At 41.1% G+C, this 18,377-nt stretch overlaps 2 protein-coding genes across 3 annotated transcripts in view; one reads left to right on the top strand and one right to left on the bottom strand.

Moving 5' to 3' along the window:
• The window catches only part of LOC115362467 (plexin-B1-like), a 64,912-nt gene extending 52,909 nt beyond the window's left edge, over positions 1-12,003 (bottom strand). The window contains exon 1 of the mRNA XM_030056399.1: positions 11,826-12,003. The gene's annotated coding sequence lies outside the window, so the exon portion shown is untranslated. The remainder of the gene's footprint in view (positions 1-11,825) is intronic.
• Positions 12,004-14,875: 2,872 nt separating this feature from the next.
• LOC115361578 (mitogen-activated protein kinase 12) overlaps positions 14,876-18,377 on the top strand; it is a 28,474-nt gene continuing 24,972 nt past the window's right edge. For both annotated transcript variants that reach the window (XM_030055024.1, XM_030055023.1), the window contains exons 1-2: positions 14,876-15,059; positions 16,542-16,671. In XM_030055024.1, the coding sequence (XP_029910884.1) occupies positions 14,926-15,059; positions 16,542-16,671 (264 nt within the window). In that variant the 5' untranslated portion in view covers positions 14,876-14,925. The remainder of the gene's footprint in view (positions 15,060-16,541; positions 16,672-18,377) is intronic.

Below are 18,377 nucleotides of genomic sequence, written 5' to 3'. Positions count from 1 at the left end.
CATTTAGATATGACACAAAGCCAGAAAGCCATGGTCTATGTGTGTGTGTGTGTGTGTGTGGACTTGTTTTGCTGTCCCTCTGAGAACTAAGTTGGGTTGTAGTACTTGGGAGAGAGCACATTTTTTTTGCAAAGTGAGGTCATGAGTTAAAGGTTAAGGTTAAGGATCGTTCAGGGCTGGGGAATGAATGTTGCCAATGGAGATCCTCACAAGTATAGTAATACAGATGTGAGTGTGTGTGTGTGTGTGTGTGTGTGTGTGTGTGTGTGTGCCTGGTAGGGGGTGATTCAGCAGCTGGACAAACACACCAGATCTGACTACCGCTGGACTAATGGAGACCACTGACGGCCTGGCCTGTACACACACACACACACAAATACACACACACACCACTGGCACACTGATAATTTCTGCTGTAGATGTTTGAGAGTGTGTTCCTCTAACTGCCGTCACCACTGTGGAGTGAAAGCATGATATTACAATAATAAGCATGGTGCTGGGCTTGTGGGCTGACCTTGGTGGGAAGTAGCATGTGTGTGGAGACAGATTCAGCCTGGAGCCGGCAGCCTGTTGCTGCCGCACAGCAACACAATGAGTGGCTCTCTCTGCAGCTGACCGAGGGCGAAAAAACACCACACACTTAACGTAAACACATCAGTAAATTAAGCGTCTATCGGCGTTGAAGTCGCGAAGCTTCGAGACGCTGGTTCTGTGTCAAAAACGATCCATCTTAAGCAGACGTGATAATCAGCAAGATTTGTGTATTTCTTGACACCGTTCATACACCAAAACATGTCATTTTGCTGCAGATTCTTTTTTTAAGCCTTGTTTTCTTTCAAACAAGGTGAAAAATCTGCCAGGGGGATGAGATAATCCCACTTGTTTCCATCAGGAATCGTCCTGGCAAGTATCAATATGTTGAAACAAGGCAGAATAAGACAGATCAGCCTGCTAGGTTAAAGAAAATGACACCTTTTTAAAGAAAATCCCGGAAACAAGTGGGATTATCTCATCCCCCCCAGCAGATTTTTTACTTTGTTTGAAGAAACACTGAAGATGAGACTGAATGACTTGTTAGGATGGAGATTTTTTTTACAGTGTAACTTGTCATTACTTTGTTTTTTCTTTTCTTTTTTTTTTTTTTTCAACAGGATGTCAGCACTGGCTATTGTAATAACAAAGACACTTAATGCAGCTGACAGCTTCTTATATTTCTTCTTATATTTATTACTAACAAACTGCTGCTGTTGCTTTCATAAACATAAAACACATTGCTTCCTGCACAGCAGAGGATTTTTCCCAAACAGATGGACTCCCTCCCTTCTTTTGGAACAACAAATGTAAAAGCTTTCATAAATTGGCTCTATATGTAATCACTGTCGTATGGTCTCAAAAGAGATAGAGACATTAATTCATATGAAAATTGCAGGCAGATTATTATTTTTATCAGCTACTGAATCCAAAAATCTTTAGTGCCATTGAAAGTGTCTTGTTTTATACTAGTGATCTACTTTATTCGGCACCATTTCAAGATACTGATTTTTACCATATAAAAAATATTTGATATGCATTTCCCCCAGAGAGAAAATACATTGGCTCCAGAATTCCATATTTAGGCAAAAGTTTGCAGTCAATGTTAGGTCAGATCTCTGAGAACCACTGCCAAAAGCACTCATTTGTCCAAAGCAAAAAAAAAAAAAAAAAAAAAAAAAAAAAAAAACAGAGCTGAATTGGAGTTGATGATACATCACTTTGTAGTTTTACAAAACTTGAGTAGTTGCCATGCCAGGTTTATTACAAATGAATGGGGCCCACAATCATAACAACATGCAGAGCATTTAAATTCTCAGAGATCATCGTCACATTTACCATCTGGTTCCTGTCTAATGATTCACAGAACGGAGAACGTGGAGAGCGTGCCGGCACTATTTGTTTCTCCTCAGTTTCCTGGGCATACATTACACACACATGCACAGGTGTATAAGCTCATGCATACGCCTGCGTGCGTGTGTGTGTGTGTGAGTGTGTGTGTGACCGTCCTGAAAACAGAGAGCGGGAGGGAGAAATGGCGAGAGATGTCAAGGTGTCACACGCAGGTTTGTTTACTCTGTTGGGGCCGCGTGCTTCCTGTGCTCTAACTGTGCTGTGACTGCCATTAAAGCGGCTGCATGCAGACACACTGTACGTTACCTCATCAGAAATGCACAGAGGTGTTTGTTCAGCCCCCCTTGGCCTGGCCTCTGCTGCAAAACCAGACGGCTCAGTGCTGCAGCCGACCAGCCACACTGTTAGAGCTGCAAACATCTACCATAGCAAGCCGTGTAGTCTAGTGGTCAGTCTTAAAAGAAAAAAAAAAATGACCTCATACGGCAAAAAACAACCCCATACCGCGTTTGTACACCATCTTATTAGGCCTATGGTTACCTTTTTCAGTTAAGTGACCTCTTGTGGTCCTGAACACCAGTGGTTCTCAAACTTTTTTCAATAACAACACCAACCTGATACTGAGGATATTTTGTTGGCTGTATTTTTGCGTCTTTTTCACTTCTTTCTCCTTGTTTTCCACTGTATCAATGCTTCGTTTCAACCACAAATCCATTTTCTGGACTTTTTATCTTCCCGGTCATAGTGAACAAACGTCCTCGCTCGACGACCACGGCTACAGATTTAAACCACAAACACACACATCTGACACCTTCGGGGAAACCTGAGGGAATACGGAATATAAAATGTAGTTCATCAAATGCGCATTTACATTTTTTATTGAACAAATTATAACATAGGCTAATTATTTTAGGAATTATGCATGACTATTTTTTTCAATTAAAAAATTTTAAAAATCTCATGTACACCCTACTCCACCGTACCCCAAGGGATAGTTTGATTTATTTAGAAAAAACACATTTGATTTGACTCAGCTGACTCGAGTTCGAATCCAAGCTAGAGCAGTGCACATTTTTAGGCAGCTAATGCTAGCTCGCAAATATTAGCAAACGTTCAATAATATTAGCTAGTTAACGTTTTGTAGCCTTAACCCTGACCTTTTCCTAACAATAACTATTACAACAAACCTTTCCCTAACCTTGAAAATAACCTTTTCCTGACCTTAACTAAGTAATTTAAGTGGACGCTAGCTAGCAGGCTACAAAAAAAGCAGCATTAATATGACAGCGGGCCTAGTTTGCAGTATGATGCATTATCCACTCAAATGGATGCAAAAATTACATGAAAATGAGATAATAAGTGATAAATTAGATATAATAGATGATATGAGTCTCTGCTCTCATTAGCTAACTTATTATTTATGTCAGTAACGAGCCAACATAATACTGTGTCAGAGATGGTCAGTGTTTTTCAGTTCCTTGGTAGATAGTCAGATACTTAAAGTCTCTTTGAAACAAGTGGAAAAATATGCCAGAGCAGTTTCAGTTCATTTCCAGTGCAAATTAAATTGTGCGCTGATGTCGGGTTGAGCTGCCCAATTTCAAAATGTTGTCACTCCTTTGATCCTGCAAATGAATCAAATAATCTCATCTTTTTGATATTTGAAAAAAAAAAAAAAAAAAAAAAAAAAATCACTTCATCATTTCAAAAGACTCAATATAAGACTATACAGCTTGATACAATGAAGATGAAGATTGTTTGCAGTGAATACCCGTAGGCCTAGACATGCACGTCCGACAAATCTATAAAATCAATTTCCACGAGCGCTGTGTACGCCTCATGTTAATAAGCGGGCATATTTTTATTGCAGCTCGCGGCCAACTGGACCACTGAGATGAGGCAGACGTTTCGATTGCCGCGGTCAAAACAAGCCATCTAAATGATTTCCTCCTCTTTCTGCTGCAGCTGCTGGAATTGGAGCAGGCAGGCAGAATTGTAGAATCACAGTTTCCTCTGCTACACTCGGCCTGGGCCAAGGTCCTTTACTTAATTATACTGTTCGGCACAGAAAGCCATTCCTCTCCTCTCCTCTCCTCTCATTTGATAAAACACCAAGTGAGCAGAGGCTGGGAATAGTTTGGCAGAAAGGCATCTATCTGTCGGTGCCCGTGAGCCAGAGAACAGGGTAATTTAAAGCCACTTTTAGGTTCAATACAGAGCTTCCGGATAAATCTCTCAGCGAATGAGATCAACGTTTCCTGCTGAGCTACCACAGTAAGCAGAAAGCCAACCTCTTTAGCACAACTCAACAGGATCCATCGATACGGTGAGGAATATCACGCTCACATCACCTTGGAGTGTTGCAGCATATTTTAACAAACGTGTGATGTGGCCTAGGCTGCATGCAGTGGAGAGCATGGAAAATCATTCCCAAATACAAGGTTTGCTTTGTAATGTGTAACAGAAAATGAAAGAAAAAAAACAAAATTCAGCTGGCTTCATCAGAGCTATAGAGTTTTGGAGTGTAGCAGCCCCTCCTTCAGTAAGGATGCCCATTTACTTTGCTGTTGTTTTCCATTAGAGTATTAGAGTATTGATTAGTTGTGACTGATTCTATAGCTCTCAATTTTCTACATCATTACTGATCATGGAATACATCCACTTCTATACAAGCATGCATTAGCAGATCACGTTTCTATGTGCACGCGTGTTCTTACAATGCCTTGTTATTCTACACAGGGAAAATGCTGCAGTATGTCCAATTACTCCTACTGGACTCTCTCATTTTTGAGGCAAATGTATTGAAAAGAGTAACTATGTAAAGACTTCATGGTTCAAGTCCTCCACTGCAGAATTCATGAAGCCATAAATTGTAGTAAGTCGTAGGTTGGTCGTTTATCATGGATGACGGACGTGTCTGACAAAAAGCCAGATAATCATTCAGGTCAATCGCTGCCAGCCATGTTATGATGGAATGAAAGAGGGTCTCATCTGCTTCCATTTACCAAAACGAGGAGGCTGCATTAAAATGCTATCTAGAACTCTGTGGGCAGTTCTAGCAGTTGTACATTTTGAAACATTAGGTTAATGGACATATGTCAAAGTCGAGGCCCATGAGCCAGATCAGGCCTGTGACACAAATATCCAGCCCCCAAGATGGTATTTGATTTTCTATTAATACTGGCCCGGTTCCATACTGCCCACAACGTGGATACTAAAAACCAAAACATGCAGTGCAACATCCAGTGCTATCAACACCACAAAACACCTGAGCATCCCCTCCTTCTCCTGGCAAGCTGGTCGGCAACCCAGAGCGCTGCCACCAGGCCAAAATCAGTATCAAAACAAAAACTGGAAAACATGTATTTAAGCCAGGTAGGAAGTTGATTTTTGTGCCCACAAGCCAACCTACCTATATTTTTATGTTTGACTTTTGACATACTTTGGCATTTTTTGATCAAATAACTGGTTTTACATGTAAATATTAGGTTTATTTCTAGTTGGATTTGTGTGCCAGTGATGAGCTGCAGGCCATCAGTTATCTGGTTATATTGATTCCATGTGATGACAGTATTTCTCATTTGAAAGAACCCAGGGTAGATTTGCAGATACAAATTATGCCAGAAAAAAAGCTGATGCAACTGACACTCTTCATGTCATTTTCCACTCTAACCTGTCTTGGTTTTAGGTATCCTCTTTTTGTTTAATAGAAAAATATTTTTGGGGAGGAATGCTTCATGTAAAGTTCATATCTGAGCATGGATCCTAATTTTTACACAGGACATATTTTGATCAAAAGAAAGACCACCCTGTTTGGCCCTTGAATTGGTTGATTCTTTAATCACAATCACCTTCAGTGACGGAGGTTGACAATGTAATGCTTGGGCTAATACACTATTTTTTCAGCATTCTGTGTCTATTTTGTTGATTTTCAACCTTTTAATGTTGTTTGTTAAGATGTCTTAATTAACTATTAATTCTCAAAACCATTTTACACTGGTTCACACTAGTATATGGTTAAGAGTGGACCATATCTAGAAGATTAGCTGACAGTCAGTTTATCTCAAAGCAAATTAAAAATCACTCACATGTCAAAAGCACTGGTATGTCTGTTGCAGTGAGATTCATTGACCACCGGCAAGATTTATCTATGCCAGGCAGTAAGTGGACTCCATACCGAGCGGCCAGCAGACCCACCCTCAAGGTATTATGGTCTAATCTTCGACCTTAGAACTTTCCCTCAGCTTTTCATTAATCACAGGAAGGAGTTAAGAGGATTTTACTTCAACTAACATCACAACAGAAAAAGCTGAAATAACTGAGCGAGCTGCTTCCACAATGTAAACACTGCAAGAAATCCACTTAAAATGCAATCGTAGAAAGAGACGAGCTTCAAAGAAATGAACATGACTTAAAACAGATAAAATCAGTCAAACATATGGGATAAGCACGATGTAGTGACCCAGCAAAATTACCATAAAAATGGCATGAAAAGCCCACATATTGGAGGAGAAGGATCTAGAGTTAATATTTGTTTGTGGCTGTCTGCTTTTGATTATGGTCTTCACTATGACAATGTTAGGCTATATTACTAATGTTAATGGTTAATGTTAACAACACTTAAAGATATGAACACAACAGATAAAACGAACATAGACAGCGTGGTTTTCAAACCATGACGGCCTTATCAAGGCAAAGGCTTCTTCTGTCTTTTCCCATCTCATCCCCTTGTCTTCAGTAGCCTAAAGGGATTAATCCCATTCACTATCTGTCTGGATCTAAGCTGACTCTCTGCAAATCCCCTTCACTGCTGATAAACCTGAGCATCAGATGAACCTCTATGTAACAGCAAACCTCCGCAGACAATGTGAGAAGCAAAGCTGACTGTGCAATAGACCCTGAACCTTCTTTCTGCATGTACAAACAAGTAATCCCAAATCCATTAGCTCGATTGACAGCGTAATAAGGAGGCTCAGTAGTTTTTGTTTGATCAATCAATTCCACGAAAGCCATTTTGACAATTGTGCAAATGATATTGATCACACTTTGACCACTGCTGTTCCAGAGTCCTTGTTAGTAAGAATAATTAATTCAGGCCTGAATCCTATCTTGACAAACACGCATGTACTCTGGGTAAGAAACTGAGACATTCAAGCAAATTGAATGCCAGTGGTGTCAATAGGGGGTTTACTTGATACCATCTCAGCGTGGGCCTTGGGTGTCAGGTTCAGGTAGCGCAGTGATTACACCTCTGAACACTTATGCCAGTTGTCAGGCCCACCAAGCCACAGTCAAATCCACTGGCATTTCCTCTAGAAAGGGAATGCTCGCATCTGTGAGTCAGGCAGATCGCTAACATAGCTCCACTAGGCGCAAGGGCAACTGTCCCGGGGCCAGGGGCTGAGTGGGGGGGCCGTGTTGGGGCCCACACGTAACTGTCCAGCAGCCAAAGCTCAGGCCAAAGAGCAAGGGCTCAGGGGTAGATAGGAGTGGGATGAATAGAGTGTGCATTCCCATTCAAATCACCATTTTTAAGTGGCCATTCAGTACTAAGGGTGCACAGATCAACCAATAGCCATGTTTCAAAGAGGTCAGTAGTGATCTGCCCATCACCATTTCAACTGCATGATCAAAACATTTCAATGTCTGGATGAAACGAATGGAAAATACTAATCTCAATCAGCCCAAGAAAAGCTGGATAAGTGGTCAGGGAATACATGGTGAAAAAGTTCACTGGACTGAAACTAGTGGAGAGGCACCACTGCCTTTAATTTTCTTGAGGAACTGGCAATGAATATTCATATTCTAAAACCTTAAGCACAGTTCACACATGAAACACTGTTAGGCCAGTCATCTTAAGAGTAGCAATGAATTACAGCTGAACAATTACTAAAAAATGTTATGTAATGTAATGTTAGTAATATGGCTAAGTGTGGTGTGGTGTGACGCTACAGAGATTCCCTGGCCTATAAATTGTATTCTACAGATGATTTTGCACAGACCCCAGATGAAATCACATTGGACATAACAAACACATTATCTGCTAAAATAATTGCAGTATGATTTTTTTTTTTTTTTCACCATATTGCTCAGTCCAACAATGAATAGTTCTGACAGTACATAAGGAAATCTCTATCTGTTGCAACTCTATAGGGGACAGGCAGGGCAGGGGCCTGAGGCAAGCATATAGAAAGGGGCAGCTGGGGGTTTATAGGGTTTGGCTAGAAGCTGGGCCGAGGCCTGAAAAATGTCTCCAGGGAGCTAGATCAAGGGACAAGGGCTGTCACTGAGGGAAGGTCTGAGGCTAAGGGCTGGTGGCAAGACCTTTAGGTTACTGTCCTGGGGCTTGGGGCTGCTGGAGTACAATAAAAACCACACCCTCTGGTTTCAATATGACATGTTTTTTTCTGCATATGTGCAAAAAGAGCCTATTCAGCTGACCTGATATAAGCAGATTAGATTTTCAAAAAGGATTACATTGCTGAGAATTAATCTTGGCCATGCTGTTGTATTATGTAGCAGCTTGAATCAAGCACCCACGCGGTGACTAGTCCCTCCATTGATTTAATAAAATGGAATCCATGTAATTGGAGCCATTGAAGTTATTTGTAGCATTTTTTTTTAAAATATTCAGTCTAACCAATTCACAGTTTGTTTCTATTTGCCATTCACCTGTTGTTAAGTGAAGTTGCACTGGCACATTACTTTATGGCACCCATGGGAAAGCTTGTCTTGGATTCCATATTGTTGTCATGACCAGTAAAATCATCAATGGCAGTTTTCTCCATTCCCCAGACTACAGTATGGTCAAAAGGGTAAGGAGATGGAGAGGATTTCCATTTAAGTACAGCGGAGAGGAGCTTAGTGCTCATGAAAAGAAGTATTTATTAGGCTGCCAATATGACTGTCAGCCAAACACCCTCGGGGGCTTATTGAGGCCTGGGATCCAATCCACCCTGGAGATAGCAAGCATATCTGACCCCGGGTCAACTATTCGAAAGCATTTCAACAGGGTCTGGGCTTGTAAAATGACAAAAGAAGTGGCTTGAAATGACAATTTTACATCGGCTCCAAGTGTAATGAAAGGATCCCAAATAATGTTGGAGCCAAAGAATCCAGTTCGAAGACCAAGTAGACAAAATGGTTTGCTAGAAGACTGGCAGCGCCATCCAGCTCCTATATCTTCCCAGAGATGCCTGTGGCCGGCCACACTGGTGCCCCAACAAGTGTCCTCCGCTAAAGCTCCACTCCCCATTAGAGAACAAACTCCCACACCCTACACACACACACACACACAAAGGAATGTACCATGAGGGACCACCAGCTGTTGTTGCAGCGAATGATAGGGGAACGCCCAAAATACCTCCATCATAGAAATCTTGCTCTTGTAGGCACGCACACACTCTGTTTCACGGAGGTACACACAAAAGATCAAAACGTCCAGCCTTTTCACACCATCTTCACACATGTGTTTCCCTCACATTGATGCAGCTTACACAGGTTCAGGGATCAATCAGATAAAATCCTGCTGAATTCATCCGACATATAGTGATGGATTCACAGACTTCATAAGGTCAAGGTTCCATGAGGTAAAGCAGGTAGAGGAACTTGACAGGTGAGGAGGACACATCCGATCCTGGTCAGTTCTCTCCAGCTGTATTTCTGATGTAGGTCATTAAACTTATGCTGTCACATATCTTATTCTTTATAATACCTGAAAAGCACAAGTGACTCAGCCTGCGGGAGAGGGTTCCCTTGGCATCTGATTTCAAAAGGGTTAACTTTGCTCCCCCTGCCCAGCTCCTCTTCAGTTCTCACGCTGATGAAAGGCAAAACGACATTTGACATATATAAATCATAATACCCTGTCCGCACTGCATGCATGCCAAGCAGTTTTACTTTAATGATTCATAGAAAAGACTTGAGAATGGACGTTTCGGTTGTAAAGCAGCGCTTTTCACTGACCAGCTGCAGCTGAAGTGGCCTTCGACCCTTCTTCTGTGTCTGTTGTAAGTTGTTTGAGCAGCGGCTGGAAATCTACCCACTTCCTGTATGTTACCAAATGAGAATTAACCCGCTACAGTGTGACTTCTAAAGCTGTGGCACATGCTCCTGTATTCTTTCTGACCAGTCTGACATATCGCTATAGCTGTTATAAATGGAGTTTAATGGTCAAATAATGGTGAAAGTCAAATTCAAACAGCCTGCCACACCTCAAGGAAAAACGACGGCCCTTTATCGGACATTACCAAGACCACACAGACTAAGAGCAGGATTTTGAGACAGAAACATACCAAGTCGTGCCAGTTTGAGATATAAAAGCAATCCAGTGAATGACAGAAAAAGACCCTGGCACTCAATCTGTATATAACAGAACTGTTCTACACTACAGTCTCTGGTAACGCTATACTCCATGCACACTTTCATTCATCCCCCACACTACAGCACAGTCAAGTGTGGGTAATGTGATATTGTGCTTGTGGAACAGACCCTTAGCAAGCAGATGGCCTGCTATTCAAAAATGTCTGGATTTTGGGACCGGGACTACAACCAGAGGAGAGGGTATGCCGACGGCTCAAGGCTTAGCTGCCTTACCACAGGAGTCTTTAATAAGGTTGCATATCAAATCTGCTCTGCAAACATTCGATACTCTCCAAACATAATTAAAGAAAAAACCCTCTCCGCTGCCTTGATGGAGCCCAAGAGAAAGGTTACTCGGAGTTGAGAGGAGACTTCTGAAATAGATTTTGTATCCTCAGCTTTTAGGATAAAAATTCAACAGCCGTTTTAGAGGCGGGGAAGCAGCCCGACCATACACCGTCTTGGTATTTTAGCTGTGCCACACAGAAACAGTGCTTTCTTGAACAAAAATGCACACCATATCAAAGAGCAGTCTGCTATGTTTGTTGCTCGCACAGCTTCACAGTTGTCTACACTGCGGATGTATCAGGTGCAAAACAGGGAGTGTGAGGGATCTTTTGAAAGCCAAGCCTCACCTATTCTCCAAACAGCTGAAATCATAGCACATGACTCTCTCTAAACATGCGGTCACTCCAGGACTGAGGCATTTCAAAACTCCTCTCCACCGTCCTGGGCAGCACAGGCGAGAGGGAGCGGCCCAGTGCTCTGGACCAACAAGGCCGGGACGGCAGGTACACCGGTGGTTTTACTTTTCCTTAGAATGAGACGGGACCTCGCATCATCCCAGTCTAATGATGGTGAATGCCACACACATCCACACACCTGACACAACTGAATCCCTGTCAAAAGATGAGGAGACTTTCTGACTTGGACGACCACACACTTGTCAAGTTCAGCTCCTGTTTTGTAAATGAGGCAATAAGTAGGCGCCTGTGTTTGTCCAGCACAGTGCTAGCAGGTGAACAAGGCATTTGACATTTGCCTCACACAACTCACACACATTCCTATATCAGGTGACAAGTGTGGGGTAGCTGGTGTGTGTGTAGATATATGTGTGTGTGTGTGTTCCCAGCACTTGTGCTTCACATTCACAATAGCCAGTACACTGCAGTGTGAATAATCTTATGTGAATGTCTAGATGTTGATGTTTTATCAATTTCCATCAATAAGGATGACATAGCTGATCATTTGATGAAAAGGACAACAGTATAAAAGAAAAGTGATACCCAGGAATAAATAAGGATGTAGCCTACAATAGGAGAAAAAAAAAAAAAAACACCTCAACTCAGTGACCCAACTTTTTTTCAGAATACAGTTCACAATATTTATGACAGAGAGCTAAGAGTATAAATCACAATATTTAAGGATAATGTCTGAATTTCTGAAGAGCAGAAATCGATGCTATTGTAGTGTTTGCCTTCTGATGGTCAACTGACTTAAGGTCACACAGCAGTTTTCTCATCTGTTTTTGTTTACCAATACATGTATAAATAAAAAAAAAATGATGTTATTTAACTTACCTGGCTGGTCAGTGGAGTGAGCCTCCCATCCGCGGTAACAAGCACAAAGTCTCTGATCAGATCCAAGCTCTCCTCCACTTGCCGACTCTGTTAGTTTCCCCTCATAATCCAGTACATGGGTGACGCGTTTTGTTTATATATTTATTTGTTTATTTATTTTAGCTCTGGGACTCGAAACAAACTCCGAGGCCGAAAGTGTGGACGTGACTCGCTTTCCCTCAAAAAAGCCGGAGCAGCCTGTGTTTGAGCGGCGGTGGGCGCACAGGACACACGGGACTGGCCGCGGCGCAGAGCTCAGCAGTTAAAGGACGGAGCGGGCGGCTGCGTCAAGCTGCACCGAGTTAGACACAAACAACCGGAAACACGCAGAGGATCCTTTCACAATAAAGCCTTTACGTGTGGCTTGACAGGAAACACTAATTTGCATTGAGTAGAGTGCCAATTATGAGGTGTAGTGGTAGTTGATGAAGTTGGTATACTATTAAGTAGCTGGTTAGGTCACTATTTAGGTCTTAAATTTATTCAAATGGATTTCTGGCTGATAGATGGGTACACTGTAAAATGCCTGAAAAAGAGGTAGGCGGGGACACCACTGGTGCCAATCCACTAGAATTACAACCACAACACATATCAGATTGTTTAGTGTTTTTACTCATTTCCAATAGCTGGTGGGGGAAAAAAAAGAATCAGTGAGAGTTTTATTTTTTAAAAGGAGAATTGGGTGTTTTAGTCAGCATTGTAGCTAGTTTGACACATGTCACGTAGACCTGGGTTTGCCTAAATGCCACTCAGTTCATCGTTGAGGTGGACATCAGTGCCGTACAGCTAAAATGATCTTGTCTCTCTTCTTTGTGATGCTTCTGTATCATTCTGCTCATATTGTAATAAATAATTTCATTTCTAATTTAATTTTGCATATTTTATAAGAATTTTGTACAGATATTTTGACGTTTATGTTATTTATTGATTTATTTAGTTATTTATTTTAATTTATATCAGCATGGGTTACAGTATATATTACAATATACACATTATATATATTATTGGAAACCCTGTGAACCTTAAATCAAGTGAACTCCAATGATTATCTGATTATGCCCCTGGTTATTACAATGTCAAATAATTTATTTCATTTACTCTATACATTCAACACATCATACTGTATTTATTATGGACATTACATGCGCAGTTATACAGAGAGTCCTTCAACTGTTACCATAAGAGTCCAGCTGACCCCCAGTGTCCTCATCCTCACCTGGCAGGACGCTGCTCCACCAATGTAAAGTATGACTGCCCTCTGCTGGAAGCTGTTGGTATGTGTCAGTGCTGTGATCAAGACTGGGTTTGGCCTCCTATTAATAAACGTGATGCTCCTTCTTATTGTATCAGCCTTTTAAGTTGAGGTCAAGTGCTCTTATAAAATCAATTTTGTGGTCACTTGGAATAAAGTAGTCAAAGACCTTTGTTTGCATTATTAAATACTTAATTCCTTATATTCCAGAAGTTATCTTATAATGAAATGTTTTCATTCAACCTCCTTTGTCTACTACTGTATTACCTAACTACATTAGCTACTTTCCCAAACGGGCTTGTGTAATCTCAAAACCACATCATCCATGATTATTGATTGCTGGTACCAAATGACCTGTTGTAAGTTTTAAATCTTGCTCCCATACTGTCAGCATTATTGTTTATTACTTTATAACCATGTTTAACAGATCAGCATACTAGGCCTACATATATGAACTATAACACTATCTGAGAATCAAAAGAACAAAGCAAGTCATTCACTATCAAAAAAAGTTAAGATTTGTTTTGAGTTCCAGATTAGGGCACTTCCGACAAGTTGTTAAGTTTCCAATGAACTAGCTTGGCTTTCAAATGCATTCCTGTGTTTGTGTTAGCTCTCTCATGGTCAGTTTATTTTGCTGTATTGCTCACCAGTGTTTGACACCAAACAAACCATAAAAGCTGGCCTAGTTGCAAATGTTGTTTGCCTAAGGTCTGTCCTTAAGCTCCATCTATGGGCTCAAATGTCGCTGATCTGTACACATTCCTCCACAATTCACATGTGATGCTGAAGTCAGAATGGGCTTTGAAAAGGTCTAAGACTGTTGCTTCAAACCAGTGTTATTCAACATCCTCAGTTAATTCATAGTTAGAAACCATATTCACAAATACATATCTTGCTTGTTGTCCTTTCCTTATCACTTTTGAAGCGTTCAAAAGGTAGATTTGCAGGTAGGTTTGCATGATTTGCATTTTACACATGTGATCCATCAGAAGAGACAGAAGAAATCAAAAACTGGGATGAGCATCTCAAAAGCAAGGCTCTGCACCAGCACTGAGGTATTCACGTCATTACAGTCCAGTCATGTGCTGCCTGATGTGAGTGAGATGTGGACTATTGAACACAGTAAACAGTCTGCTCTGAAATCATACTGTCAATCACCATTTATTACCTGATCAATACAGGCCTATCCCTAAAGGCAAAATCAGTGTTGCCTAATAACAGAATCTATTGCGATGGTATCTAAACCTCCTGTGCTATCCTCTATTCCAATAGTACATTTACATTACTCTACTGCCCATATTATACTTAACAGCATTTTTCTCTATAAAGTGGCTACAACATTTATAGATTATTGCTATTAAGAAACATTGTATGTGTGTGTATTCAACAGTGTTTTTTTTGTTTTTGTTTTTTTTTTTTGCGATAGGCTAGGCCTACTTGTATTTTCAATCTGCTGTAGTATCAGTATGAGATTCCTGTAGAGACTTTGCCTATACCTTTTTGGTGTAATGGTTGTGTAGTATTTCTGCTACAGCTGTAAGGGTTACTCAGTAACAAATCAGGCCTTATTATTAACTCCAGAAGAAACAGTGTTATGACAGACCATGTTGACATTTGCCAGGCTGGAGCTGAAAATCACAGCCTACAGACATGTGACAGGTTGGTCGGGTGTGGCTGTAGAGGAAGGGGGCGTTTCTTGGAGCTACTACTACCTATGAGTCTGTCTCACCTGTAGGTCAAAACCTGAACACTATGAGCAAGTTGTGTGAATAAAATATCCGGTTGAATTTGACGTAAAACCGTGCCATGGAGTCGCCAGCAAAGGATTCCCCAGTCAAAGCTGGTTTTAATAGGATTGAGATCCAGAAGACGACGTGGGACGTCCCGGAGAGGTATACGGCGCTGCGGGCTGTCGGCTCCGGAGCCTACGGGACGGTGTGGTGAGTTCACCCGCTGAGGGGTCACCGATCAAAAGATCATGCTGCCACAGAGCACCGGGGAAACGTCTGTTCTAAGACTATAGGCTATAATCTATGTCCGTAAATTTCATATTGTCGTAGGTCTACACTGGAAAATATAAATTATTCTCTCTAATCTCTTTTATCCACTAAGGAATGTTGATCACAGTGCCATTACTGGGAAAACCTTTACACTGGGACACACAACAACAAGTCAGGACAGAAACATAACACAAGTACAGAGTCACTTATTCACTTGTCATCCTATAATAAATTTTAAAGATATGCCCCGCAAATATCAGTAACATATACTTGTGGAATATTGTAGGAATATTCTAAGGATTACATAAAGAGAAAAACTGTCTCAAAGCACAATGAGTATCTACCACTAACTACTAACCTACTAGCAGTGTTTGTTCATTAGGCTTAACTTGTAAAAGGTATTTTGGCATTGCTTTGGTTATTTACCTGTCAGTGTAAATGTATTGAATATTATCACAAATTATTATTATTATTTTTTTTTTTTATGGGCTGTCTGCACTATAGGGCTATGTCTGCATACCAGTCCCAGAGTGTGCTGCATGCAGTTCAAGGAGTATTACTCTGACATCTGCTAACAGAAGCACTATTGTATGCCTCAGGCTAGGCAGCAAGTCAATGCAGGTTCTCAGATAAGACAGGAATCTCCTCTACCAACTTGGAGCGAGCCAATACCGGAGCAGCAGCGAGTCTCAGACACAGCGCTATCTAATGCTGATCCACCAGGGATGACAGAAAGAGATCAGAACAGGGCCATCATTTCAATAAAGCAAACCAAAATGTCCATGATATTTGTTAAATTTTCAAAAAATTATTCATTTATTTGTTTGTTTAAATTGTTAGTCGCTAGTCACCAAACTTTGGCGGCTTCTTCTTCTTCTTCTTCTTCTTCTTCTTCTTCTTCTTCTTCTTCTTCTTCTTCTTCTTCTTCTTCTTCTTCTTCTTCTTCTTCTTCTTCTTCTTCTTCTTCTTCTTCTTCTTCTTCTTCTTCTTCTTCCTCCTCCTCCTCCTCCTCCTCCTCCTCCTCCTCCTCCTCCATGCAACTTCCAAATACATTTCTTGCATTCTCGATCTCCCCTGCTATAACAGAGCCGAATCCAGTGTGGCACATAATGGTGATACAGTTTTCTTCTCAACAAGTTTGAATGGATTTCTGGTTTTTATAAGTCAAGAAGTGGGCATCACAGATCTGCATCCTTTCCCCTCTAAGCTCTATATATGTGTATATGTAAACTCAAACATCATAATATCAACATGCTTAATGTAAAGTCTGGGTGGCAGGTGATTGAGAGAGTGGAAATAAGTGAAATTATTTATACACCTTTGCAGTCACCATACTGTGGCCAGAGTGACTCTTTCCATGAGAGCGTGCAGATGCGGTGACTGTGTGTCACTGCTCTTCATCTTGTTCATTTTCCCTCCCAGCTCTGCCATCGATCAGCAGACCAAGGAGAAGGTGGCCATCAAGAAGCTGTATCGGCCTTTCCAGTCTCTCATCCACGCCAAACGGGCCTACAGGGAACTGAGGCTGCTGCGCCACATACAGAATGACAACGTAAGTCACTGGAGAAATGCTGGATGAAACGGTGTTGCTATTAATGGCAAATTTTGTTGGATGCTGTTAATCTAAAGGGCCTTGCAATACAGGGAAGACAGAAGTTTTGAGTTTTTGAAATTCACTTGAGTCACTCTAGATATCTTGCCAGGTTATTTTGTATCTATGTTTGCACTTTCAGACATTAAGCAGAGTTTGTGTTTCATAATCCTGTTGGTGACACTTAGATCTATGTTCCCTGTGAAGCTGTGGATGTTATGTGTGGGGGGAACCCTCATGGTGGAGTGTTTTCACTAAAAACTATTGAAGACTACAGAGAGGGAATTGTCTGTACCTGACCAACTTATGACAGGGTTTCTTAACATTTTCGAGACTCTGAATTCAGTAAATGTAGTCATGGGAGTCATGGGATCCAAGTTCACTTTTACATTTGATATTCTAAAGACTCAGTGTCTGGTAGCTCTTTCCTGATTTTTATTTTTTTTTCACTGCATATAAAGTGGCATATGTTTGGAATAAACAGAAAAGCTGGGTAGTGCGTATGAGGAGTGATAGCAGTCATGGCTGAGCAGATAAAGAAAAGAGTGACACCTACAGGAATTCAAAACCCATCACCAGAAACCCCAAGGGGGGAAAAACCATTACAGTTACAGCCACTCTGGCTGACTGACAGGTGATCAGCTGATCTCTAGGAAATGCAGAAACACCACAAGCAATCAGCCAACCAAAATAAAATAAAATGAATGATCTTGTAGATTACCACTAAAAGGCACAGTTTGAAAAGTGGATTTTGTTCTTTAGCACTGAGTTCTGTTTTCATCATTGACCAAGATTTAAGCATTCCTAAATATCAATAACTCTAATAAAATGAAGTTTTACTGGTTGTATTTTCTACAGTAATCCATTCCTTTACTTCCCCTTGTAGGGTAGCAATATTGTCTGGACCCTGGTAAGACCAACCCGCTGCCCAGCAAAGTGAAAATATGTTTTGATAGCTAACATTACTGTACAGCTCGCTTTTTAATACTTTGTAGGCTTGTAGTAGCAGAGTTGATATGAGAAGGTCCATGGCTGACACCATCACAAGATAAAATTGTGGTTTTATATCCAGGAACAGCACAAAATCAGTTGCCGTGCTAAGTTACTGTTCTGCACTATTGTGTGTTGAGCCTAGGCGAGGGTAACGGGTGCAGCTGAAGTCAATTAAACGGGGCGGGACATAGAGATCGTGTGGCACTCTGATTGGATCGCTCCACTCCTACATGTGAAAGTAACTTTTAAGCTCCAGCAGAACTGATTGTTTCACTCAAGAGAGGAAAAATGATAGCCCTATCTCTGCATGGAATGGACTTAGGATTTTAGCAGTTTGATATGTTTTTTACTCTAAATGATGAAAATAAGAAACATTTAAGTAAGAAATGACATATTTTAATTTGCTACCCTTTTAAAGAAGCACTCTTACAGGAACTGAAGTGATGTTACAGGAAATAAACATGACATTTATATGAGAAATATTACCCTTAACCTCCAGTGTGCACTCTCACTGACCCTGCACTGTCACCTCTCAATGAGTATGGAGACCAAAAGTGTGTGTGTGTGTGTGTGTGTGTGTGTGTGTGTGTGTGTGTGTGTGTGTGTGTGTGTGTGTGTGTGTCTGTGTGTGTGTGTGTGTGTGTGTGTGTGTGTGTGTGTAAAATAGTGAATTT

The sequence above is a fragment of the Myripristis murdjan genome, chromosome 7 (assembly GCF_902150065.1).
Source record: "Myripristis murdjan chromosome 7, fMyrMur1.1, whole genome shotgun sequence".
NCBI lineage: Eukaryota > Metazoa > Chordata > Actinopteri > Holocentriformes > Holocentridae > Myripristis > Myripristis murdjan.
The sequence above is the reverse complement of the archived record's forward strand: the minus strand, read 5'-3'. Positions and strand labels throughout refer to the sequence as shown.